Source organism: Cavia porcellus, unplaced genomic scaffold, assembly GCF_034190915.1.
Source record: "Cavia porcellus strain 051 isolate PalLab524CR breed Dunkin Hartley unplaced genomic scaffold, mCavPor4.1 scaffold_32, whole genome shotgun sequence".
Taxonomy (NCBI): domain Eukaryota; kingdom Metazoa; phylum Chordata; class Mammalia; order Rodentia; family Caviidae; genus Cavia; species Cavia porcellus.
In genome coordinates, this window is record NW_026947515.1 from 30,702,047 (window position 1) to 30,726,821 (window position 24,775).

Here is a 24,775-nt window from a genome sequence, read left to right on the forward strand (position 1 = left end):
AATCTTTCTTCCAGGAAAAGTCCCTCTTTGGTCCACTACACTTGCTACCTGAGGCAGAACTGTGGCGAATTTGACTGTGGACTAATACATAGTAAGTTAAAGGCTAGTGGGACTTGATTGTGACCCTGTCTTAAAAGAACAAAAAAAGGAAAAAAGAAAAGAAACTCAGCTGGGGATAGTGGTGTATACTTATAATCCTGGCACTCTAGGAAGCTGAGGCAGGAGAACGGCAAATTCAACCCCAGCCTGAGCAATTGAGCGATTTAGCAAAACCCAGTCTCAAAATTTAAAAAGAACCAGGAACATAATTTAGGGCAAAGGCCCTGTGTTCAATTCTCTGTACAAAAAAAAAAAAAAAAAAGGAGGGGGGACATCCTAACCAGATTAGTCGAGCACCAAAATCCGCCAGTCCTAGGGAGGGGCTAAATCAATAATGAAGCCAGGTGTGGTGGCGCATGCTTATAATACCAGCCCTCGGCTAGGCAGAAAGATCTCCACGAGTTCAAGACCAGCCTGGGATATATAGCAAGACCTTGTCTCAAAAAAAAAATTTTTTTTTTCTAAAAATTTTTCTTTCTAATGCTGGGACGCGCGCTTGGCAGAACCACCGGCGACTGAACTGAGGCTTTAGCGCACGCGCACTGCCGCTTCGCCGAGCCTACGTGACAGGCCGTGGGTTAGTTATGGCGTCTGGCGAGGGTGGCGCCAGCTCCGCCCACGAGGAACAGCAAGAGAGGTGAGCATCAGACGCCGTCCTGATAGAGCGGCTGGGGACCGGGCCTCTTAACCTAGAAACCTTGGAACTGCTTCTAGGACTTGGCCTCTGCGACTACCCATTCCCTCTTCCTTCCGCGCTGTCCATTACGAAACGTAGACCTGGCAGAAACAAACTGATGATGCCAACCCGGGCAACTTCTGACAGAAGTTCTAAAACTAGCCCCGCGTACTCTGAACGGCTGAGGGTCCGGGCTCGCCCCGCTCTGGGACTCTCATTGGCCTAAGCAGAGCCGTAAGGTGGGGCGCGGGGTGGGGTGCAGCAACAGGAGCAGCGGCCTCAGTGGGTCTCTTATTGGCCTAAGGTGTGGCTCTTCGTATCTAAGCACTGTCATTGGCTGAGCTCGGCCTTTGGGGTGGGGCCGATCCAGAGCGAAGGTAACAAAGGGCGGCCGGCGGCGGGCAGCTGTTTGCGCGTCTTTTACTGCTCTCCTCTGCTGGGGCGTTCTTGCCTCCCTCCCGCCCTGCTCCAGATGAAGTGTGAGCACTGCACGCGGAAGGTGGGCCTCGGCGCGGGGGCGGGAGCTGGAACCGAGGGCGGAGGGCGGAGGGTGGAGGACGGAGGGCAGGCAGCCACCGGCCCGACCGGCGCGGGGACGAGCGCTGGGTCCGCTGTGGGCCGAACTGAGGCCGCTCCCGCGGCTGTGCATACGCCCTCTGTGCGCCCTCGGTCCGGCAGGCCCAGAGCGGCGGGGGTGGCGCGCACCCTCGGGGCCTCCAGGTCCGCAGTGACTGCTAGAACTATTCTGAAACGGACGGGAAAACGGGAACGCTCGGTCCGGCAACACCGGGCCCGCAGCGCTTCCACGCTGTGACAGAAGGTGGATCACAGCGTGAATGCTGCGCTCCAGCTTTATGGGTGTGGGGTTCAGTAGCCTTTGCACTGAGCTACATCTCCGTCCCTTCTTCATTTTATGACGGTGTCTTAACTAAGCTTCCAGGTGGTCCCGACTAGGCTCGAATTTTCGAGCTCCCAGCCTCAGTCTCCCAGAATGCTGGGATTACAGACGTGCGTCGCCGCACCCGCCTATAACTTGCTGTTTTGTTTTTCACTTAATGCAATATGAGAGAATTGCATATAATTCTAGTTCATGCTTTGTAATAGTCACACCGTATGCTAAATGTTTCTTGGTCTGAGGAAGTTGCCCATTAAGCTGGTAGGGGAAAGCCACACCGCGTCTAGCTCTTCCTCGCTGTCAACTGTACAGGCGCGGAAGGGTTATCGTTTGCAGACACCTGCTTTTATTTCTGTAAAAAAGATTTCCGGACGTAAGCTTAGTACATACACAGTGTGTGTGGTTTTTGAACAAGAGGAGCTAGGTTAGGAGCTGTTGTTTAACAACGTTCTCTTGCCTTTTTAAGGAATGTAGTAAAAAGACAAAAACCGATGAGGAGGAGAATGTGTCAGCTGAGGCACGAAGTCTGGCCCAGGAGTCTTGTGAGGCAAGTAGATTGTTTGTCTGTTTGTTGTTTGTCTTTTTGACACAGGGTTTTGCTATGCAGTTCAGGCTGGCCTTGGGCTCACTTTGTAGCCCAGGCTGGTCTCCAACTTGCCACAATCCACCTGCCTCAGCCTCCCAAGTGCTGGGATTACAGGAGTGTGCCACCACGCCCGGTGATTGTTTGGTTTTATGTCACCCTAAAGTAAGAGGCTGCTACTGTTTTTCTACTGGTTGGAGGCCCGTGTCATGATGCTCGGCATGATGCTGGAAAAAAGACTGAAGTACATCCCAGCGTGGTGGCCCACACCTGTAATCCCAGTTCTCAGGGAAACCAGGGCAGGAGGGTCACTGAGTTCAGAGCCACCCTGGGCTACATGGTGAGTTCAAGGCTGCCCTGAACTACATAACAAGAACCTGACTCCGAAAAAAAGGAAAGACTGAAGTAAAATTGAAGGCACACTAAAAGCCACATGTAGGACTGTCCACTAATACCTCATGTCCTGTCTTCTCAACCATACTAAGCCAAAACTCTACTTTAGCAACAAAAAAATGGTGGCATGATATTTACACCTCAGATCTGTTGTGTGTAGGGTATTTGTGTATGTACTGGGAATTGAATCCAAACGTGCTAACAACCAAGCTACATTTCAGCTTGCTCTTTCTTTCTTTGAGACAGGGTAGGGTCTCACTGTGCCACCCAGGCTGTCTCTGCAAGTAGTCTTCCTGTCTCAGCCTCCTGAATTGCTGGGATTACAGAAATGCACCACCACTCCTGTCTCTTTAATTTTTTTTTTTTTTTGTCTTTTTTGTTTTTATCGGTACCAGGGTTCGAACTCACGACTGCTTGCTTGCAAGGCAGGCACTTATGCCGCTGAGCTAAATCCCCAGCCCCCTCTTTAATTTTTTTAAGGTAGAGTCTCACTCTGTTGTGCAGGCTAGCCTCAAACTTAACATTCTCCTGTCTCAAGCTGGGCATGATGGAGCACACCTGTAATCCCAATACTTTGGGAGGCTGAGATAGGAGGAGTGCTGCAAGTTGAGATCTAGCATAGACTACACAGGAGACCATATCTCAAAAAATTAAAAAAAAATTATCCTACCTCAGCCTCCAGAGCAACTAGGACTACAGGAATGTGCTACTGTGCCCTATAAAACCTCAGATGTTTTCTTTTTTTTTTTTTTTTTTTTGTCTTTTTGAGACAGGGTCTCTATGCAGTTCAGGCTGGCCTTGAACTCACTTGTAGCCCAAGCTGATCTCGAATTCCCAATGAGCCTCCTGCCTCAGCTTCCCCAGTGCTGGGATTACAGGCGTGAACCACCACGCCTGGCTAACCTTGGATATTTTTAATGGAAACTTTCATTCCATGAAATGGGAGTTGAGATAGAACAGCTATAAAATAACAAATTTCAGGCCAGGGATTTAGTTGAGTGGCATAAGCCCTGCCTTGCAAGTGCACAGTTGTGAGTTTGATCCCTGGTACCAAAAAAATAAATAAATCAATAACAAATTTCATGACTAAACTTTATCTGTAAATAGCCTTTTCTCTCAATAGTTTATTACTTTTGCACATCAATTCTCCTTAGCTGTGAGCGGTGGTTTATGTTTATTTGTTGCACAAACTGCGCTGGGCTTTAGATACACTCTCATCTCATGCTCATGTGGACAAGTGTTTGAGATGTGCCCCACAAGTGTCCCCAATTCACAGAGAAGGATGTGGTGTGGGAGGATAGTGTCACATCTTCTCTTAGAAAACCCTAGAAGCCAGGCATGGTGGTACATACCAGTAACCCTAGCACTCTGGGCAGCTGAGACAGGAGGATTCTAAGTCTAAGCCTAGTATGAGAAATTCAGTGAAATGAAATATTTTTTGAGACAGGGTCTCCTCTTTAGTTCAGGCTGGCTTGAACTCACTATGTAGCCTAGGCTGGTCTCAAATTTACGTTAATTTTCCTACCTCAGCCTGCTGCATGGTAAAATTACAGGTGTGTGCCACCATACCCAGATTCCCTGGTCAAAACTAAAATTCTCCTTTTTATTTTTTTCTTTCTTTGAGACAGGTCTATCTATGTAGTTCAGACTGGCCTCAAACTCTCCTAAGTGCTGTGATTATAGGCATGCACCATGAAGGCTAAGTTCTAAGGTGCCATTTTACCTGCCAGGCATCTGTCAGGTTACCTTGTGCGCCAGTGCTGTGGAGACTGAGGTGTAAGACCAACAGAGCAGGGGACAAGCACTCAGAGCTGACCACCAGGGTCCAGCCCAGGACCCTGAAAATAGCTCTCAGGGAGCTCTTCCTGCAGAGGGTCATCCAGTGTCTACCTGGATGGACCTGAGCACCAAGGAGGATTGTGAGGGAGACCAGGCAGACAAGGGCAGGTTTGTGGACTTCCAGGAGGAAGTCTGCTGTCAAGTAGAAAGGTGGTTGGTACTTTCACAGATCTCTGGGAACTATTGTGGCACAGGTAGGAAGGAGAGGTAAAAAGGTCAGAGTGGCTGAGGTTTTGTGTTGTCAGTATCCGGGTGAGAAGTTGCCCTGCTGAGGTGGGGGAGAGGCAGGTGTGAGTGCCTGCAGTTCAGTCCTGGTTGGCTGGAGGATCTGTTGCAGAGGCAAGGGGAGAACCTGAAGCCACAGGGAGCTGTGCATAACCTCCTGAGCCTGGACAGAGAGCGCTTAGCAAACTGTGGGACTAGGGGAGTCCAGTGCCTGCAGAGCCTGAGGAGCCAGGCAGGGAAGCCAAGCCTTCGTGGTGCATGCCTACTGGTTTTCAGTAGGATAAGCAAAAGGGAAAGAGCAGAAGGATGATAGTGCTGTGGGCCTTAGCTTGTGGTGCTGTCCTGGGGATGGACAGGACTAGGGAGGAAGTGGACAGGGGATGGACAGGACCCTGGAGGAAGTGGCGGGCATACAGCAATCTCATCTGCACGTGGCAGTCTGGTTCTGATTCTCCTCTTGTCCTCTGTGTCCTTGTGAACAGGGTGCCATGCCTTGTGTCCCACCACCACATGCTGCTCACACCAGACTGTTCCCCCCAAGTGGCAGGCCTGGCACCTAGCATCATCTGTTTACTGAGACATGTTTTGCTGAAATCCTTCCTAAAGAGCACATGTTAACTCAGGTGTCATTTCTTCCACAGAAGGGAGAATTCCATAAATTAGCTGATGCCAAGATACTATTGAGTGACTGCCTAGCATGTGACAGCTGCGTAACTGCCGAGGAAGGAGCCCAGCTTTCTCAGCAAAATGCCAAAGACCTCTTCCGGGTCCTGAACCTTAATAAGGTATGGTGCCCTGGATTCTCGCCGACAGGGCCTGGGGAGCCAGCCTGAGGACGGGGGGTGGATGTCAGGGTGAGAGAAGTCTCTTGGTACACAGAAGCCTCTGTGGCACCATCAGAGGCACATACAGCTTTTCAAAGCTGTGTCATCGAAGTCCCCTGCTGGAGTACTCCTTTTCCCGAGCCCGTCTCCACCTTGGGAAGTGTGGTCCTCAGCCTCCCCGCTCCAGTGTCTCCCTGCTGGCCTGTCTCACAGAACTGCCAGGCATCACTGGCCTTCAGTAGGATAAGCAAAAGGGAAAGAACAGAAGGATGATAGTGCTGTGGGCCTTAGCTTGTGGTGCTGTCCTGGGGATGGACATGCTATCTCACAGGAGTGTCACCACCCGAAGGAGAGCCAAGCAGCTTCCCAGTGTTTGTCACTCACCCTCTGGCATCTTCTTAGACCAGCCATTCGCCATTTCTTATGGTTCCAACTGAAACGTGGCTTCTGTTGTCACCATTAGTGGTATCTGGATGTACCCTTCTGGCGTGTGGCCACCATCTCAGCTATGCTCCCTCCTTCAGGAAACAGCAGCACAGCTGTGTTGTACCATGAAGTCTGCTGCAGCACTGCAGTTTATCTTAGTGCACCATGTGGGGCTATATCCAGCCATCCCACCCACTCTTGGCGTCAGATTCAGGTACAGGTACCTTTGAGCCAGGTATAGTGGTGCCTGCTCAGAATCCCAGCACCCTGGAAGGTTGAGGTAAGAACATCGTAAGTTGGAATACATCCGGGCGACTTAGCAAGTTTGTAAGACCCAGTTTCACAATTAAAAAGGATAAGATAGCCACTAGGTATGGTGGTACAGGCCATAATCCCAGTACTCAAGAGGCAGAGATAGGAAGATCAAAGCAAGTTTGAGGCCAGCCTTGACTATGTAAGGACACTGTCTTAAAAAAGTTTAAAAGGTAAAATATAGCTCAGTAGAAAGGTCTTGCGGTCAGTACGAGTGGGAAAAAATCAGTCAGGGATGCTCTGTGACTGAGCTGTTTATCTCCAGCCATATTTATTATTTACTCATTTGCAGTACTGGGGATAGAACCCAGGGCCTTCACATTGAGGCCTACTCCTTTTTTTATTTTAAGATAGGCTCACACAGGGCTGGGGATTTAGCTCAGTGGTGTAAGCACCTGCCTGGCAAGTTCAAGGTTGTGAGTTTGATTCCTGGTACCAAAAACAAACAAAAAACGAAGATAGGCTCACATAAAATTACCTAGGCTGGGCCTGAATTTACTTTTATTTGTTTATTTTGAGACAGGGCCTCACTATGTGGTTGCCTGGCTTTGAACTCACTATTTAGCTCTGCCCAGTCTTAAATTTGTAGTGATCCTCCTGACTCAGCCTCCCAGAGTGCCAGGATTATAGGTGTGCACTATCATGCCTGGCATAGCTTCATCTTTAATTGTATTTTCCTTTTGTTTTCTTAGGTTTGCTACTATTTATCTATTGGTATTTACACAGAGCATCTGTTGGATTCTGTTCTCACTCATTCATCAAAGTGTCTCTCACTTCTCATGTAACCATATAATATGACATTATTCTCTATTCTTCTTTTAGAAATGTGATACCTCAAAGCACAAAGTGCTGGTCGTGTCTGTATGTCCCCAGTCTTTGCCTTATTTTGCTGCTAAGTTGAACCTCAGTGTCACTGATGCATCCAGACGACTGTGTGGCTTCCTAAAGAGCCTTGGTGAGTGGCCCTGGGTGGTGCTGGGCAGATAGTGGGAGGGCGTGATGCACCCTTGCTCTGGGGCACAGTCTACCTGGCCAGAGGGACGGCAGACCTGTAGGAAAACTCTCCGATGCCGGGGCCCCTGTCCTGAGAGGCCTCTGGGGGATTCGAGGGTGTCACTTAGCCTGCCTGCCCCCATGGATGTTTTGTTGCAGCAAGGGCTGAGCCCCGGCAGGCACTGACAACAGACACGTGGTGTAGGAGGCTCTCCCATGTGTCCAGCAGCATCCATGTGAAACACCCACCCACTCCCACACACTGTGTGTGCCAGTCACATCTGAAGTGTTTGTGCCCACTTTCCCAAAGAAGCTTTCTCAACCGGGCATGGTGGCACATGCCTGTAACTCTAGCACTTGGAGGAGACTGAGGCAGGATTGCCAATGGCTCAAGGGCAGCCTGAATGACAGCGCAACCCTGTCTCAAAAGAAGAAAAAACCAAAAAGCTCTCCTGAGAGCAGTGTGGGGAGGGAACAGCGGTGTGCACTTTGTGTGAAAAGTGAGTGAAAGGTGATCAGTTAAGAATACGGTCAGTGGAGGCTGAAGCTGGAGGATCAGATTCTTGGCCTAGTCAAGTTAGTGACAAAGCAAGACAGTTTTTTTGTCTCAAAATTTAAAGGGGGGGATGAGGTGGGGCTATAACTCTACACAGAGGTCCTAGTTCAGTCTCCAGTACCACTGAAAAAAAACATAGCAAGCTGAGTATGACAGTGCACCTGGGGGCTGAGATCGGAGAGTCACGAGTTCAAGGCCAACCTGAGCTACACAGTAAGACTCAAAAAAACAAAATACAAAACTTGGCCTCCGCAGTCCACACTGGAATGATGCCTCAAAGATGCACACGCTTCTGCACCTGCACTCCTGCAGGCTGGACTTTCTGCACTAGCTGTTACGTCAGCCATTGTGTCTGTCTGTGTGCGGTGGGGTTCACAGAGCCCTTGGGTCCTGGCTGTGCAGTCAGTGGACAGGTGCAGGAAAGGAGGACGTGAGTGATTGACCAGTGAGCCTTGGTGTACTGTCGTGGCTTCTGGTGATGCTGACTAGGGATTAAACATCAGGCCTTCATACTGAGCCACATTCCCAGCCTTTCTTATTTTCACTTTTTAAATTTTGAGACAGGGTCTCACTAAGTCACCAAGCTGCCCAGGCTAGGCTGGAACTTGGTGACCCTTCTGCCTCAGCCTCCCAGAGTGTGGGGGTTACAGGCAAGCTTCACTATACCTGGCTCCATAATGGGTTTTCAAAGGTGTACAGATGTTGGGATTAATAATAAGGTGATGCATAGCATAGGCACCAGCAGAACAAGTTCTTAAATGTGAGAAGCAGCCTACAGCACTGGGCATGGCAGGCTGCAGCACCCCCGAGGATATCACAGGCATGGCTGCATGCTTCAGAGAGCCTTGGGCTGGCTGAGCTGACCGTAGACCATTGTTGCTGGTTGTTGTATGGTTTCATGGTGAAAGACATGTAACTGAAGCTGGGTGCAGTGACACACACTTGTAATCCTAGCACTTGGGAAGCTGAGGCAGGAGGATTGCCATGTGTATGAGGCCAGCCTAAACTACACAGAGTATGTCTCAAAAAACAAAAAAAAGTAATTGAGTGTGATAGGTATAATGAAGGTATCTCTAGTGGAACTGATTTTTCCTTAACACTGCTCTTGAGGCTGGGAATGTAGCTCTCTGGCACAGCATCTGCCCTGCTGTGTGTGAGGTCATGAGTTTGATTCTCGGTACCAAAAAAGTCCTACAATTCTTTAAAACTTAACATTTTTTGTTAGGTTTTTTTTGAAAGAGTCTTGCTATGTAGTTCAGGCTAGCTGTAAATTCACCATGTACCCCCAGGCTAGTCACCTACTCACAGACATCCTCTTGCTTCAGCCTCCTGAGTGTTGAAAAACAACAAACACTAACCCAGGTGCAGTGGTATGTGTCTAAAGTCACAGCTCCTCTGAAGGCTGAGGCAGGAGGATTACAAGTTGGAGGCTAGCCTGGGTAACACTGCAAGACCCTATGTCCAAATACATTTTTAAGAAGTCTAGGGTGTAACTCAGTGGTGGAGGACACCTATGATCAATCCCTGTACCACAAAAGAAAAAAACGTGTAGCCAGACGCAGTGACATATTCCGCCTTGAGAAAGCTGAAGCAGGAGGATCACAAGTTTGAGGCCAGCCTGGGCAATTTAGTGAGATCCTATCTCAAAACAGGTGAGGGTGTAACTCAGCAGTGCATGTCCTGACCCAGCACCATCACTGACAGAAAACAGGCCGGCTCTTGAGACAGGCACCACAGACCCCGTTCCCTAAGTCTGTCTCCACGCAGGGCAGCAGAGATGAGGCCGCTGGCAGGCTGGGCCATGTGTGCCCTCATGCTGTGCTGAATCCACACTCTCCTCCTTCCTGCAGGGGTGCACTATGTGTTTGATATGGCGATAGCTGCGGATTTCAGCATCCTGGAGAGTCAGAGAGAATTCGTGCGTCGATACCATCAGCACAGCGACGAGCAGCGCGCATTGCCTATGCTGACCTCCGCCTGCCCTGGTGAGGCCTGTTCCTGGGGCCTAAGCTCAGGGGAGACCTGGCCGCGAGTAAGGGGCTTGGCGGCCCAGCCTGCTGGGCCTCGTAGACCGTGCGGTAGTGTTTGGCCATGTGTACATGCCCTGTCCACCAGTGTGTTTACTGACTGGTTTGGGAATGGCGTGACAGCTGAGGTGTTTTGGTGTTTTGCTTTTGTAGCTTTGGGGATAAAAAGTAACACAGTACTATTCATATCAGTTATGAGCCACCATAGGTGATCCAAGCTGCTCGTTGGGCCAGTCTTGCCTGTACCACAGTGCTTCAAGCCAGTGAGAACAACTGACTTCAAACCAGAGCCGTGTGGCAGCCAAGACATAAAGTTAAGCCTCTGTTGTGAATGTGCCAAACCAGTGCTGGCTTGTCAGTGAGGCATGGGTATGGCGCTTCTGAACCATAGCCTCAGCCCTAACTAAGGCCTTACGTTCATTTATGCAGACTTCTGAAAGTCCTGAAGCAAGCATCATAATAGTTGTGCTTTGTTTTTGGTGATACTGGGGATTGAACCCAGGGCCTTTGTACTGAGCTTTATCCCCAGTCCTTTTTAAAATTTTTTATTTTGAGACAAGTCTTGCTGGGTTGCCGAGGCTGGGTTCAAACTTGAGACCCTTTTGCCTCAGCCTTTCAGCTGCTGGTCTCACAGGTGTGCACCCCCATGCCCAGCTTGGGGCCTGTTTTTTTAGATCATTTTTTTTCTTTTCTTTTTTTTTTTTTTTTTTTTTTTTTTTTTTTTTTTTTGTTCTTGAGACAGGATCTCACTATGAAGTTCAGGCTGACCTTGGGCTTACTTTGAGCTCGGGCTGGTGTCGAATTTACAATGATCCTCTTGCCTCAGCCTCCTGACTGCTGGGATTACAGGAGTGTGCTACCATGCCCAGTTTACAGATACTTTGATCAGAATTTTTAAATTTGTTTGGATCATTCTTTGATTAATTTTAGTTGGTCTCTGAGGTTTTCTTTTGAAATAACTGAATAATGTGCTCTCAATAACTTAACAGAGGTGTTTGTTGTTTTTGTTTTGTTCTTGGTTTTTGATGTAGGCTGCAGGCTTTCGCTATGAAGTTCAGGCTGGTTTTGAACTCACTCTGTACACTGGCAAGCTTCCAACCAGCAACAGTCTTGCTGCCTCAACTTCTTGAATGCTGAGTTACACACAGGTACCACCACAGTGAGCTGAGAATAAAGGTTCATTTGCTGCACAGTTCAGAAGGCTGGGAAGAGGAAGGACCCGCAGCTGCATCTGGAGAGGTCCTTCTTGCTGGTGGCAACTCTGTAGTCACATAGGCCAGCACACGGCCAGGCAGAATGTCTAAGTTCGTATCTCCACTCCTCTTTAAAAAGCCACAGATCCATTGGCCTGGGGCCCCACCCCTATGGCCTCCTTTAGCCTAAACTAGTGATGGCAAACCTTTTAGAGTTGAGTGCCAAACTGCAGCCTAAAACTCACTCGTTTGTTTCAGAATGCCAACACTGAAGTTAAACTAAAAGAGTGAGGTTTTAGATTTAAAAAAACAACCCATACATTAACATCTTTTTGTTATGGAAAACAGAGGGAAAGAAAACAGGGAAGAGGTTAAGGAGGCAGTGGGCATCTGACTGGATTCTCTCCCAAAGAACCGAGGCAGAGCCCCACTCGGTGGGATTTCAGAGTTTTTTGTTTTTTTTTTTTTTTTTTCTTTTTTTGATTTCAGAGCTTTTAAAAGAATAATAAGCAGGATGGTACATAGGCAGATTTGGTGCATGTGATTGGAGGGTTGGTTGACATCTTGTATGGCTGAAGGAATTTAAACATTTTAGCTTACATAATAAGGCTCTCACTTAAACAAAGCATGGGTTATACAAAGAAAGGAATGTCTTGTTACATTTCAAGTCACATTGTAAGGCCATCAGTTATACAAAGACAGCAAAGATGGGGGTTTACACAAAGGAAGAAGAGTTCTGTTATCAGGCCTGCTGGTCATGTCTGCTTGGTGTTGGAGGGCATCATGGGCAGGCTTTTATTTAAAATTGTAATTTTCCACCTTCATTTTGTCTTTAAAGAAAAATGCCATGCATTCCATAGGTTCACTACCGCTGGCCTAGATTTCCAAATGTCATAGCTGGAGTAAGATTCCACCTTCATACTTCACAGTGGGGATTAAATTTCAGTGTGAGTTTTGACAGGGACATTCAGATCATATCAGGTATAGAAAACAATTATCACGGACTCTGCAGTTCTGGAAAAAATGGAAGGTTTGGGATTAAGACAGATTTTTAAGACTGCACATAGGGAAGAAGGAAGGAATTACCATAGTGGCAAATGGTGTTCGCTGAGAATGACTCTGCATGTCTGGGTTCCTGAGTGTAGGAGACCCACGCTACCTCAGCTGGCTGTGGCTCTGTGGTGTTCCAGGCTTTGTCCATGTTTTTGGACTCCCTTAACCTCCTTCTCATCACTGTTTCACATTTTTTCTAGCATTATACATGTCAGCCTTTAATGATGAGGATTATGATTTCATGAAATAAAATGTGCTGGCATGGTTGCTGAGAATTTGGAAATGCTTTCTATCCATATATAGATCATGAGGAAATTCTCCCTCTCCACAAGGCTGCATTGGTTAACTCACTAATCACTGTTTCTCTTAGTCTTCAGCCTCTTCCAGGGAGAGGTGTTGGTGATGAGTTCCAGGTTCGTGGCTTGTTTTAGTCTTTTTCAGGAGTCTTAAGTGGACGCAGTAGCACGCATCTGTGGTTCCAGCTACTTAGGAAGCAGGCAGGAGAGTTACGTGAGGTCAGGAGTTCAGCACCAACCTGGCAGCACAGCCAGACCTTGTCTCAAGGAAGGACATGGCTGGTACTGGGGATTCTGGCTGGGCCATGGGGATCAGATTTGGCCCTTCCTTCATCTTGGGTGTTTTTGCTGGGCAGACACCACCACAGCTGAGAGTTAGGAAAGTGCCTGAGGTCCTGGGTGATCTGTGGAGGTGTCTGGTGGTTGTGTCTCCATCTCCCCTGAGCACCATTTTTGTTTCTTTTAAGGCAAGGTCTCACTAGTAATTCTGGCTTGCCTTGAAGTCGTGGTGATCCCCTGCCTCAGACTCCCAAGTGCTGGCCTTACAGCTGTGTGCTGCTTCACCATAACCAGCTTAGAGTACCTTTTTAGGGTCCATGTGATGCTATAGGAAGAGTGGCTTCTTAGTACCAGGCTGTGTTGGTCAGTTCTGTCCTACATTGGAGAAGGCAGGCTTTTGGGTTTTATACTTTTTTTTGATACCAGGAATCAAACTCAGGGCCTTACAGTTACCAGGCAGACGCTGTACCATTGAGCAACAACCTCGGCCCCATTAGTACATTTTATTTATTTATTTTTTTAATTTTTATTATTATTTTTTTTTTTTTGGTCTTTTTCATTTTTTATTGGTACCAGGGATCGAACTCATGACTGCCTGCTTGCAAGGCAGGCGCTTATGCCGCTGAGCTAAATCCCCAGCCCCAGTACATTTTATTTTTAATTTTTAAAATTTTTTTGTCTTTTTGAGACAGGGGCTCACTTCTCACTGTGCAGTTTGGGCTCACTCCATAGGCCAGGCTGGTCTCAGAGTTACAAGAATCCTCCTGCCTCAGTGTCCCCAGTGGTGGGATTACAGGTGTGCGCTGCCATGCCCGCTCCTATTGGTACATTATGTACATCGGTACAGGTACATAGTGATCGCATTCATTCCAGGGAATTTGTACCTGCACATGGTATATCTTGTTGCTTCTTTTTTTTCTTCCCATTACCCTCCTCTCCTTTCAACCTCCCCCCGCAGCCCCCCACTTACAGAAGTTTTGTTTCCACGTTTTCCTCCTGTTTGAGGCAGCAGCTTTAAAGTGTGATGAACTGTAGTCCCTGTGTTCACACTGGTTCCGCACATCACCTGATGTGCAGGCCTTACTGGGGGATCTTGATGAATCCCTGGGTTCACCTGGAAAGCTGATGTGCACATTGTTGGTTTACATGGAAACCAGCAAGCCCTCCACCACGGCAACAAACTGAGCTGGTGGGGACAATCAGTGTCTCTGGGAGTGTGTCCCTGAGCTCTGTCCTGGGTCACCTGCTGCAGACCAGCCCATTGCCACCTGTCCTGCTTTAGCTTGAGACTTGCTACCTTTCAGGACTCCTTTCTAGGTAATGGTAGGTTTCCTGAGGCCCAAACTAACACAAAGTGAGGGTTATGCCACCACCTACAGGAGGGAAGGGAGAGGAGACTGGCTTCTGGTTCACAGCTAAAGCCCTTCCGTGCTTTGTTGCTGACGGGTGAGATAAGCGGAGCAACCCTAAGTTGGCTGACCTCACACGGTACGTGAGACAGGGCCTCTAGTGATCATGCGCTTGGCTCCTTGGCTCAGTGCTCCACAGCCACCTGCAGCCCCTCCTTGAGAACAGTCAGAGAGCACCTTAGGCAGCCTGCTTGGCTTCTAGTTCCTGCAAACCTGGAGTGCCACCTTGCTGGGCTTCCATGTTGTCTAATGTGGTGGTCCGCTGAGGGTGCTACCCCAGCAGAATTGCAAGCTGCCATCTCTTCAACCCAGTGTAGAGCTTGGGGCAGACCGAGTGCCTTGAACCAGGCCACTTACTCTGGATACCTTATTCATGAGCCATCAGTCCAAGGAGTGATGGGCAGATATGTTGTGCCACAGCCCCTAGGAGTAGGGGTGCTCTTGACATACTGGTGCTGCCATGTTAACGGACAGCAGCTCTTCATTCTGACAGGGAGGGTCTGCCAGTCTTCATGGTAGGTTTTCAGTGACAAAATCTGATCAGAAATATTCCTAACCCGGGCATGTTAGTGTATACCAGTAATCTGTGCTGCTCAAGAGGCCGAGGCAGGAGGATTGCACGTTTGAGGCTAGCTAGAGCAATTTAGCAAGATCTTGTCTCAAAATAAAATTTATTTTAGAAAAATGGGAAGCTAGGCATGGTGATAGTTACCTGTAATCCCAGTACTTAAGAGGCTGAGGCAGGAGAATGACTATGTTCAAGGCCAGCCTAGACCACATAGACATTGCCAAAGCAAACTGGAAAGAAAAATAAAAAGGATGTGGCAGGGCATGTAGCTCAGTACACTTGGTACACTCAGTACACTTCATCCTCTGCTCCTGGAAGAAAAGCTGGCTGGCTGTTACCAGTGGGCTTGAGTGTGAGAGGCATATAGGAGGCCTGTGGACTGGATTTCTTGCTGCCCACCCCTCCCTGCTGTCATGCTCAGCCACTGTGTTTTGAGGAGGTATACAGGGTCTTGCTCTATAGTCCAGGTTCCCCTGGAACTCACTAGGCCAGACTGACCTTGAATTTGCAGCAGTTCTGCCTTGGCCTCACAAGTGCTGAGATTACAGGTGTGCACCCCTGTCGTGAGTGTCTAGAGCACTCTGAACTCCGGGCAAGGTAAACACGCACGCCTTGTCGGGACACGGGGGGTACAGCGCTTGGAAAAGAAAGACAGGAGAGACACCTTTGCTGTCTGCACCGCGTTACACTGCACTGCACTGCACTGTACGCACAATCTTTATTTTAGGATTCATATATAGTAAACCCGATCAGTTCACAGAGCCCAGATAATTAAGTAGTGAAAAGGCATTCTTTGTGGCAAGCTACAACGTGACAGACTACAATGTTTATTCTAAAACTATCTAAGTGAAGTAAATAATCACAACCAGTTCTCACAACTTCTCTAGCCCAGGAAGAAATTCATTAGCTCAAGAATGTTGTTAATTTGTCTGCTGTTAGTGTCACAAAGGGTGGCCAGCCACTTCCTCAAGACTTCTGCAAAACAAAGCCAGCTCACAGTATGGATTCCAGAGGGTGAGGGCTCACTGAGAACAGGCATTCCCGTTCTACCTCCTTCTCGCATACCAGGGCGGCTATTGTAAATTGCAGGTTAGAGGGGGTTGGGCCTACAAAGTGACACCTCATCCCCCACACTTCCTTCCTTTTTATTTTTTAACAACAATTTCCATAAGATCAGGTTATTAATAGCATTTCGTCTTATGCAGTAAAAATACACAAGAACTATGGCAATGAGAACTATAATTAAACTAAGTCCCATGCCACTAAAAGTGTGGGTAATGCTCTGCCAGATTCCTTTGGAATCTAATCCTTTCAAAGATTGAGCAAGCAATTGCGCGAATTGTGCTAGAGATTCATCATCATTTTGCTTTGCAAAATCCTTGTCAATTTGATTATGCAAAGATTCTATTTCCTCCTGGGCAGAGGTGTTTCCATTTAAATACATTCTAATCATTTCCCATTCATGTTCTGTCTGATTATAAGGTCGTTGGGTTATACAGAAAGTAGTTGAATTCCAATCACATTTTAAAAACACTTGATGCTGAAGAGCCAATATTTTTCTACCCATCCATTCAACTGTTTGTTTAAGGAGGTCTATTTGTTGTTGTAGTTTGGCGTTTATTTGCCACTGAGTTAACCAAAGTTCATGAGAATTCTCATGCCATAATTCGACAACATGTTTTTCTTGCAAAGAGGTATGTAAAGCTACTCCTGAGACTGCTGCTAGAGAGGCTACAGTTATCAGACTTAACAGTACAGCAACCACTATTCCAATAAATCTTTTTGTACGTTTTAACAGATGTTTAAAAAATTCAGTAGTAACAGAAATTACCGGGTCTTGAGACCAAGGTCGAGTTAAATTTACAGGCAACCAAATATGAGTTTTTTGTTGTAACAGCATAACTGTATAAGGCTTAGTGAAATTTAGTGTGCTATTTAAGCATGTAAACAATTGACAATTTAAACAAGTACAAGAAAAATGTGTAAAATTAAAAGTTCCCACTAAAAAGACATAAGGTAGAGGTGCACAAACAGTAATATTATACATTTTAAACCTAGTAAAATTATAAGTAGTAGATACAGATCGACTAGTCCCTGAATATGAAACATTGTACAAGGTTACAGGTTGCATAGCGGCTGGGATCTTCCAAATATGATTTTGAAGGTGATGAGGGTATTCTTCGGCTGCAACAGCAGGGTTAGCGATTCCACCATCTCCCCACCACAAGAGAGCCGTCTTTTGTTGAAATATAGGAGCTCCGTCAGTTATTTTCTTTGGATCTGGAAGACTATACACAACAGAGAGATTACATCTTGTCTCATTCCATTCAGCACATCCATTAACGAATTTTCCAAATGGTCCCCAAATAATATACCCATCAATATTTTTAGCAAATTTTCCCATACATAGTTGCCAAATTATGGGATTATAAGAAATATTTTTATAAGTGAATTCAGGGCATACAGGAAATGTATTTGTATCAGGTGCTGTTAAATTTTTCCAGGTAACATTAAAGGTTTGAGCAGCCAAGGCTTGAAGCCTTGTTCTTTTGTTGCCTGCTTTTATTCCATGTTGAATCCAATACTGCCATCCCAGAGGGATGCAAGGCGGTTCCCCAATGCAAATAGGCCTTTGATTACCATAATAAGTAAAATTGAATAGTGTCCCATCATCTTGATTGTGGGGGGTTAAATCAGCCCACGGTGCTGACAAAATTTCTCTAGGTGTGGTATAAAGTAAAATATCACTAGTTCCCCATTTTACAGGTTCTAATAAAGGGGGGTTTGGAATATATGCCCAGTACGAATGCGGAGGTACCTCAGTCCCCGATGCAACGGTGAGCAAGGCACATAAAGCTAAAAACAAGTTTTCGGGGTTTAAAGGCTTTCCTGCTTGAAGGACAAGCCGTTGCCCTTCTATGGTCAATTTCTTTAATTGTCCCCATGTAGGGAGGGGATTTAAATTTGGTCGCTGTGAGCGGCGGGATTTTCTTAGCTGTAATCTGGCCATGGCTGCGATAGGAACAAACTCAGCATCCTCAGCTTCTAGCTGGTTTCGCGCTCGCTTCTGAAGGCACGGTTCCGGTTCCTTGGGGAGTTGTCTCCGGGGCTGGTGAACAGGATCTGGAGACGCGGGTCCTGATCCATCGTCCAGGGACCCACTGCTGAATTCCATTTTCTGTGGAGATATAACCAAAACCTTTCCCCCTATAGAGCAATGTGCCCCTCTCCCATTCAGCCTCTGGAGCTGTTTTAGTCCAAATAGGTTCATTAATCACAAAAGGCTGTTGTTGCTGTTCAAAATGTTTTTCAGCTCTTGTTAATATTTCACCTTGTGGTAAATTGAGAAAATTTAAAATAAACAATGCTTGATGCAGTAATGTTTTTGGACTGTTTTGCAATTTAAACAGTATTGGTATCTGAATATCCTCCTGACTCCTCCTTTTTAATTTTTTAATTTGCAACTTAAGAGTGCCATGTGCTCTTTCAACAATAGCTTGACCCTGGGGGTTATATTCAATCCCTGTAATATGAATAATATTATGGAGATCACAAAATTGTTTAAATGTTCTGCTAGTATAAGCAGGTCCATTATCTGTTTTGATTTTAGAAGGAATTCCCATAACTGCAAAAGTCTCCAATAAATGTACAATAACATTTTTAGTGGATTCTCCCTGTTGAGCAGTAGCCCATAGAAATGAAGAATAGGTATCAATAACTACATGTACATAAGAAAGCCGACCAAAAGAAGGTACATGTGTAATATCCATTTGCCATAATTCATTAGGTTGAGTTCCTCGAGGGTTGACACCTGCGGGAATAATTCTTAAATGTAATGGTCTACAAATAGGGCAGGCTTTTACAATCTGTTTAGCTTTTGTAAAAGGTATCTTATATTTAAGATGCAAATGTCCTGCATTTGCATGATTAAATTGATGTTCTTCAACGGGTGTGGTGAACATAACTAAGGAATCCACTGCATTGTTACCTGATACTAATGGTCCGGGTAACTGAGAATGAGAACGTAAATGAGTAATAAAATAAGAATGATTTCTTTTTTGAACATGTATTTGTAAATTTTGAAATAAAGACAATAAAGCAGGCTTATTAGAATATAACACAGCTGAATAGATATTTGTCACTACTCCAACAGAATAGGCCGAATCGGCTATAATATTAATAGGTTGGTTATGAAAATCTAAAAACACTTGTAATATAGCAAAAAGTTCATTTTGTTGTACAGAGTTAAAATTTGTCTGACGTACCCAGTAAGATTTTTGAGTCCAATATGCAGCTTTATTTTTAGATCCATCTGTAAATATAGTCAAAGCTTGTGGAATTGGCTGTACAGCTAATAAGGTATTAACCACAAATTGTTGACGTCTAAAAAAATCCCATAATTTACTTTTAGGAAAATGATATGAAAAAGTTCCCATGAAATCTGCTAAAGCAATTTGTAAGGTTTCAGTAATTGACAACAAATATTCCCATTGTTCCTTAGTTAAAGGGATAACTATATTGTTTATATCTTCTCCTATCAAAGTTATAGAACGAGCTCTACCATTCATAATTAAAGCTGCAACCATGTCAATATAAGGCATAACATTTTTAGATTGCTTAGTTTTAGTGAATACCCATTCTACTGGCATAGCATTTTGACCTAAAACTGCAGAGGGATATTGAAAAGTATTAATAATATATAAAGTTAGAGGCAATTTAGGATCAATCCTAATTAAAAATGCATCCTTAATTCGTTGTTCTACAAACTGTAATTCTTGCTCTGCTTTTGCTGTTAAAGAACGAGGGCTGGATGGATCTGAAGAGCCCTGTAGAGTAGCAAACAAATGTTGTAATGCATGGGTAGGGATACCTAGTGTGGGACGAAGCCAATTAATATCCCCTAATAATTTTTGAAAATCATTTAAAGTGGATAACTTATCTCTCCTAATAGACATTTTTTGTGGAATCACCTTTTGTCTAGTAAGAATATATCCCAAATAATGACTAACTTCTTCCTTTTGAATTTTATCCTGTGCTATTACAAGTCCAAATGGAGAAAAATATTGAGGTAAAGTTTTTAAAATATCTTCTAAAACATTTCTATCACTATATCAGCATTTTTGTCTTGCCTTTTTCGCACAACCTTCCATAAACCACATGTGCCACTGTAAATATTCTGGCTCCTTTAAAAGAATTTTGGCCAAGGCTTTCCAATCATAAGGAGCAAGATTACCATAGTGATCTGCTACCGATGTTATTAATTCTCTAGTGTAATGAGCCTGAGGGCCATAAAGGGTTACAGCCTTTTTTAATTTTGCTAAATCATCCATATTAAATGCTTCCCATCTAGGGGGAACTGCCTCTCCATCTATTGGCTGAGGTCTGATTACAGGGAAAGCAAAGGCAGGCTTTTCCTCATCAGAATCCCCTAATTTTGGTAAATCAGCCAAAGCTAGCTTGGCTTTACTCCAATTAGGGTTAGATGGAGGAGGTGCAGAGGGAACTACAGGCGGGTTCTGCTTAACGGAGAGTTGTTTCACCTCTTGTGTTAAATGCTGTATAGCCTGTAAAATTGGGCGATTGTCATAATTTGATATTGCTGCGGCAGCTAAAGCTGAGTCGGCTGTAGTGGATTTTACTTTTAGTTTGGACGCCTTTTCACTACTTAAAGCGATAGCGTCATTTTGAACTACATTCTGCTCCTCCTCTGTGAGGGGCAATTCCTGAATAACTGGCTTAATTTCTAGTTGAAGATTTTCTACAATATGTTCATCTTCCATAGCTTTTAATAAAGAGTACACAACCGACCAAATAGCCCAAAAACGTAAAGGAATCTTCTCCTCCTGTTGCATAGCCCTTTCTATACTAACCCTTGCCTTCCTCCATACTTCTACATCCAAAGTTCCTTCATCTGGAAACCAAGGATTATATTCTTTAATTGTATCAATACACATATCCAAGTCAGCTGACCTGAGCGATATGCCATATATAGATAATAAATGTTTAAGAATTTTTAAGAAAGGAGAGGAAGCAGATTGTCCCATTTCCCCGTAATAAAATTATACTTACCTTCCTAAGCGACCTTCGGAGTCCCTGAATTCGGGCGCCACTTGTCGTGAGTGTCTAGAGCACTCTGAACTCCGGGCAAGGTAAACACGCACGCCTTGTCGGGACACGGGGGGTACAGCGCTTGGAAAAGAAAGACAGGAGAGACACCTTTGCTGTCTGCACCGCGTTACACTGCACTGCACTGCACTGTACGCACAATCTTTATTTTAGGATTCATATATAGTAAACCCGATCAGTTCACAGAGCCCAGATAATTAAGTAGTGAAAAGGCATTCTTTGTGGCAAGCTACAACGTGACAGACTACAATGTTTATTCTAAAACTATCTAAGTGAAGTAAATAATCACAACCAGTTCTCACAACTTCTCTAGCCCAGGAAGAAATTCATTAGCTCAAGAATGTTGTTAATTTGTCTGCTGTTAGTGTCACAAAGGGTGGCCAGCCACTTCCTCAAGACTTCTGCAAAACAAAGCCAGCTCACAGTATGGATTCCAGAGGGTGAGGGCTCACTGAGAACAGGCATTCCCGTTCTACCTCCTTCTCGCATACCAGGGCGGCTATTGTAAATTGCAGGTTAGAGGGGGTTGGGCCTACAAAGTGACACCTCATCCCCCACACACCCCCACACATGGCTTTTTTAGGGTTTTATTGTTTTAGGTTTGGTTTTGTTTTGTTTCCCCTCTTGCTGCTTGCCTGATTTTACCTTGCACAGTACTTGAGGCCTGCTCAGTTTTCACCCAGGTGCCCGCAAGCTCACTACTAATGTCCTCAAGCCCATGTCTAGGGTCTGTTGGCACCAAGTTGTATTGTGTAATAACTCCTCTTTCCCTTCTTAAACTACAGAGCATGGAGGTGGGCCGAGGGGACATCCTGCTCCCTGCAGCTCCTTTGAGTGGCTTCTGTCATGAGTGCTTTTAGAGCATTTAGGGGCATTCATGTAGGTGACACCAAGGCTCTTCGATTGCTCTGGTGGGGTTGGGACCCTGTGTGGAGCCCTCGGGTTTCTCCCGCTTGGGAAGTATCAGGCTCTAGCCTCTCCCAGCAGTAGCTGGCTCTAGGCTCCAGTGCCCTCTGCTCGTGCTTCTGCGTTTTGTGTGAATCAGGAGGTTGGGCCAGGGGGTTTGGTCACAGCACTGACTGCCTTCCTTCTCCAACTCAGCGCTCAGGAGCGTGGGATGAGCTTGGCTTCTGCAGGGGCTTAGACTGTGAGCTTAGCTGGCTCCTGAGCAGGTCTGCTTCTCAGGAGACGAGAGTGAGCCCTACAGAGTGGAAGGAAGCACAGCATACACTTAATATTGGTAGTTTCCTTAAGGAACGCAAATTTCACTGCTCTAAAAAATTAAGTGGGGTTCTGTCCAGCAGACTAGCAGAGTTTGGTAAGCATGGAGCTTCTGCGTCACTGCCTAATCTGTGGCTGCTTGTCTCAGCATCCCAAACCTCACAACTGGTGTGGTGGATCTCTCATTGCTAACCTGCTAGCTGCTTTATGTGTGCTCCTGGAAGCTTGTTTTCTTTCCCTCTTTTGGGGAACAACTGTCCCAGCTCCATGTTTCTCTCATTTGGTGCTTTCCCTTTGGAGCCTACAGGGAACTCTCATTCCTAGTGACCGTGAGTCTTGACAATTCCCTAGACTCACCAGTGAACCACAAAGGACGGGCGATAGGTCAGGATCATCCACTGGGGCCCCCGAGCAGGCCTGGCTCTCCCTGGGCTGAGGGGCCAATTACTGACCTTGTGGACTCTCTCCCCAGGCTGGGTCCGATATGCTGAACGGGTGCTGGGCCGCCCTGTCACCCCCCATCTGTGTACCGCCAAGTCCCCACAACAAGTCATGGGCTCCTTAGTGAAGGATTACTTCGCCAAACAGCAGGTAAGCTGCTCTTCAGAGGGAAGCTCTTGGGTCAGAAAGAGATGACCCAGCCTCCAGGGTGAAGCCTTGGAAGCTGTGGCTTCCGGACCAGAGCCTGTAGTGCCTGCTAGCCACATCCATCTGTGTCTCACTGTTGTCACCTTGGCCTTTCTCTTTAACCTTTTCTTCTAGATCCTCTACCCAGTGTGTGAGAGGAAGGCCCCAGGCCAACTCCAGAGATGCTGCCAGGGGAAGCCTGGCAAGGGCCCAGGGTGGCTGTCACTTGGGGAACCAAATGTCACTTCTTGCCACACCTTTCCCTCAGACCATAGGTACCACGTGGCTCCCTTAGTGGCTTCTGTGGGTTCTGCCCTAGTCTTGACCCTGTCTTCACATATTTTTAGAGCAGGATTCAGCCTGGGGTTCACGCCTGCCGATCTGTTGGTAGCTGCAGCTCCCCAGTCCCAGACTGCTGCTGTCCTCTCCTTCAGAGGAGCATATCTGGGCATTGTGGTGACTGGAGGAGACAGCACATGCCAGGATCTCCCACACACCTGCAGCTGCCCTGTAGGAGCCACACATTCCGGGAAGCCTTATTTTCTTCTCTTGGGCTTAGCTCATGGTCCCCCACATTGGCCCATTACAAACATGCTGCCAGGTCATATGTGGAGTCAGCTGGGGAGATTTTCCTGCTTCTGTTGCCTGCAGTTGCCTGCTGGCACTCAGCTCTGAGCCAGTTGCAGGTGTTGCTAGGAACAGTGAGCCTGAGCCTGGCCTCAGGCCTCTGCTTGCCTAATTCCCTCACGGCACTGTGGCTGAGGCAGGTTCCCCTGGGGACTGTCATGCCCCACACAAGTGTCACTGAGTCACTGCTGGCTGTTCTTTGCCCAGTTGTGGTTTGCCCTGGAACACCTGGTTGTGTCAGTACGGTGCCCAGAGAGGGGCAGGCAGGAGGGCATCACTTGAGCAGCTTTAAGTAGGCCGAGGATCTAGCTCAGCAGCACAAGTTCCTCCTTGGAAAGCTCGAGGTCATGAGTTGGATCCCCAGTACAAAAAAAAAGTCAGCAAGTATGTCAGGTAGAGCACACGTCCACGCCTACCTGTTTTATCCATGTACTCAGGTTCAGGAATAAAGGGGCTTTGGCTTCGTGGTCCTTCCTGGGAGGCTCCTCAGGCAACTGGGCCCTGAGGAGTCCATGGTGCATGCAGTTGTCTGGAGGGAGGCAGCATATGTGCATGGATAGGTGTGGTGCAGTGGAGGAAGCAGGGAGTCCCTGCCTAGCTATGGGGAGATGGTGTCACAAGAGGTATGGTGGGGCAGAGGGTGGCACTCTGTAGTCCCTCACGCCTTCCTGCTTTGGGCACTAACTAGAAGCTGCTCTAGTTGCTTCCACACCAGCCCTAAGAATGGCACACTCGGGGCTGGGGATTTAGCTCAGCGGCATAAGCACCTGCCTTGCAAGCAGGCGGTCATGAGTTCGATCCCCGGTACCGATAAAAACGAAAAAGACAAAAAAAAAAAAAAAAAGAATGGCACACTATGTCCTCAGAACCTTCCTCCAGAGAAGATTTTCCATGTCGTCGTGGCCCCTTGCTACGATAGGAAGCTGGAGGCTCTTCAGGAGGGATTCTCCACTGCTGCGCCTGGTGCCCGAGGTACTGACTGCGTGTTGACATCAGGTGAGAGGTGGGAAGTTATGGCTGGACACTGTCAAGGGCCCTGACTGAACCACCTGGGCACTCGACAGCTCAGGGTCTGTGAAGGGAAGGGTGATATGTCCTTCGGCAGAGTCCTGTCTCCTCTGAACCTTCCTCCAGATAGGCAGGTGTCCTGGAGAATCACTCGGGCAACTGGGCTGAGAATGTCACCTGTGACCCTAGAGTGACAGAAAAGAGAAATTCTTACATTCATGGTAGAGTGGAAAATAACACCTCTGCTCCTGTGACATTTCTGTCAGCCACCATGCCAGTGGCACTTTTCAGATGTTACTTTTTAGAGTCTCTAGCTGGTTCTGTGTCTTGGGAGAGAAAGCATTTTTTAAATTTTATTTTAAAGTGAACAAACCAAACAAAGCAGAATAAAGCCAATCAAAACGAAACAGTGGAAGCAATGCAGGACTCTGAAACAAGACAATAGGAAAAATGGCTGCCGTAATGCCTTTCATTATCTTCAAAATAGTTGTCCATGCCATTGTAGTAAACAGCTGCAGCT

General features: G+C 46.7%; 1 protein-coding gene across 1 annotated transcript in view; it reads left to right on the forward strand.

Annotated features, from left to right (window-relative positions):
* Positions 1 to 1,115: 1,115 nt before the first annotated feature.
* Positions 1,116 to 24,775, forward strand: part of Narf (nuclear prelamin A recognition factor) — a 29,398-nt gene continuing 5,738 nt past the window's right edge. The window contains exons 1-7 of the mRNA XM_013147211.3: positions 1,116 to 1,274; positions 2,137 to 2,217; positions 5,352 to 5,495; positions 7,095 to 7,227; positions 9,672 to 9,806; positions 22,466 to 22,584; positions 24,114 to 24,243. Of these exons, the coding sequence (XP_013002665.1) occupies positions 1,248 to 1,274; positions 2,137 to 2,217; positions 5,352 to 5,495; positions 7,095 to 7,227; positions 9,672 to 9,806; positions 22,466 to 22,584; positions 24,114 to 24,243 (769 nt within the window). The 5' untranslated portion in view covers positions 1,116 to 1,247. The remainder of the gene's footprint in view (positions 1,275 to 2,136; positions 2,218 to 5,351; positions 5,496 to 7,094; positions 7,228 to 9,671; positions 9,807 to 22,465; positions 22,585 to 24,113; positions 24,244 to 24,775) is intronic.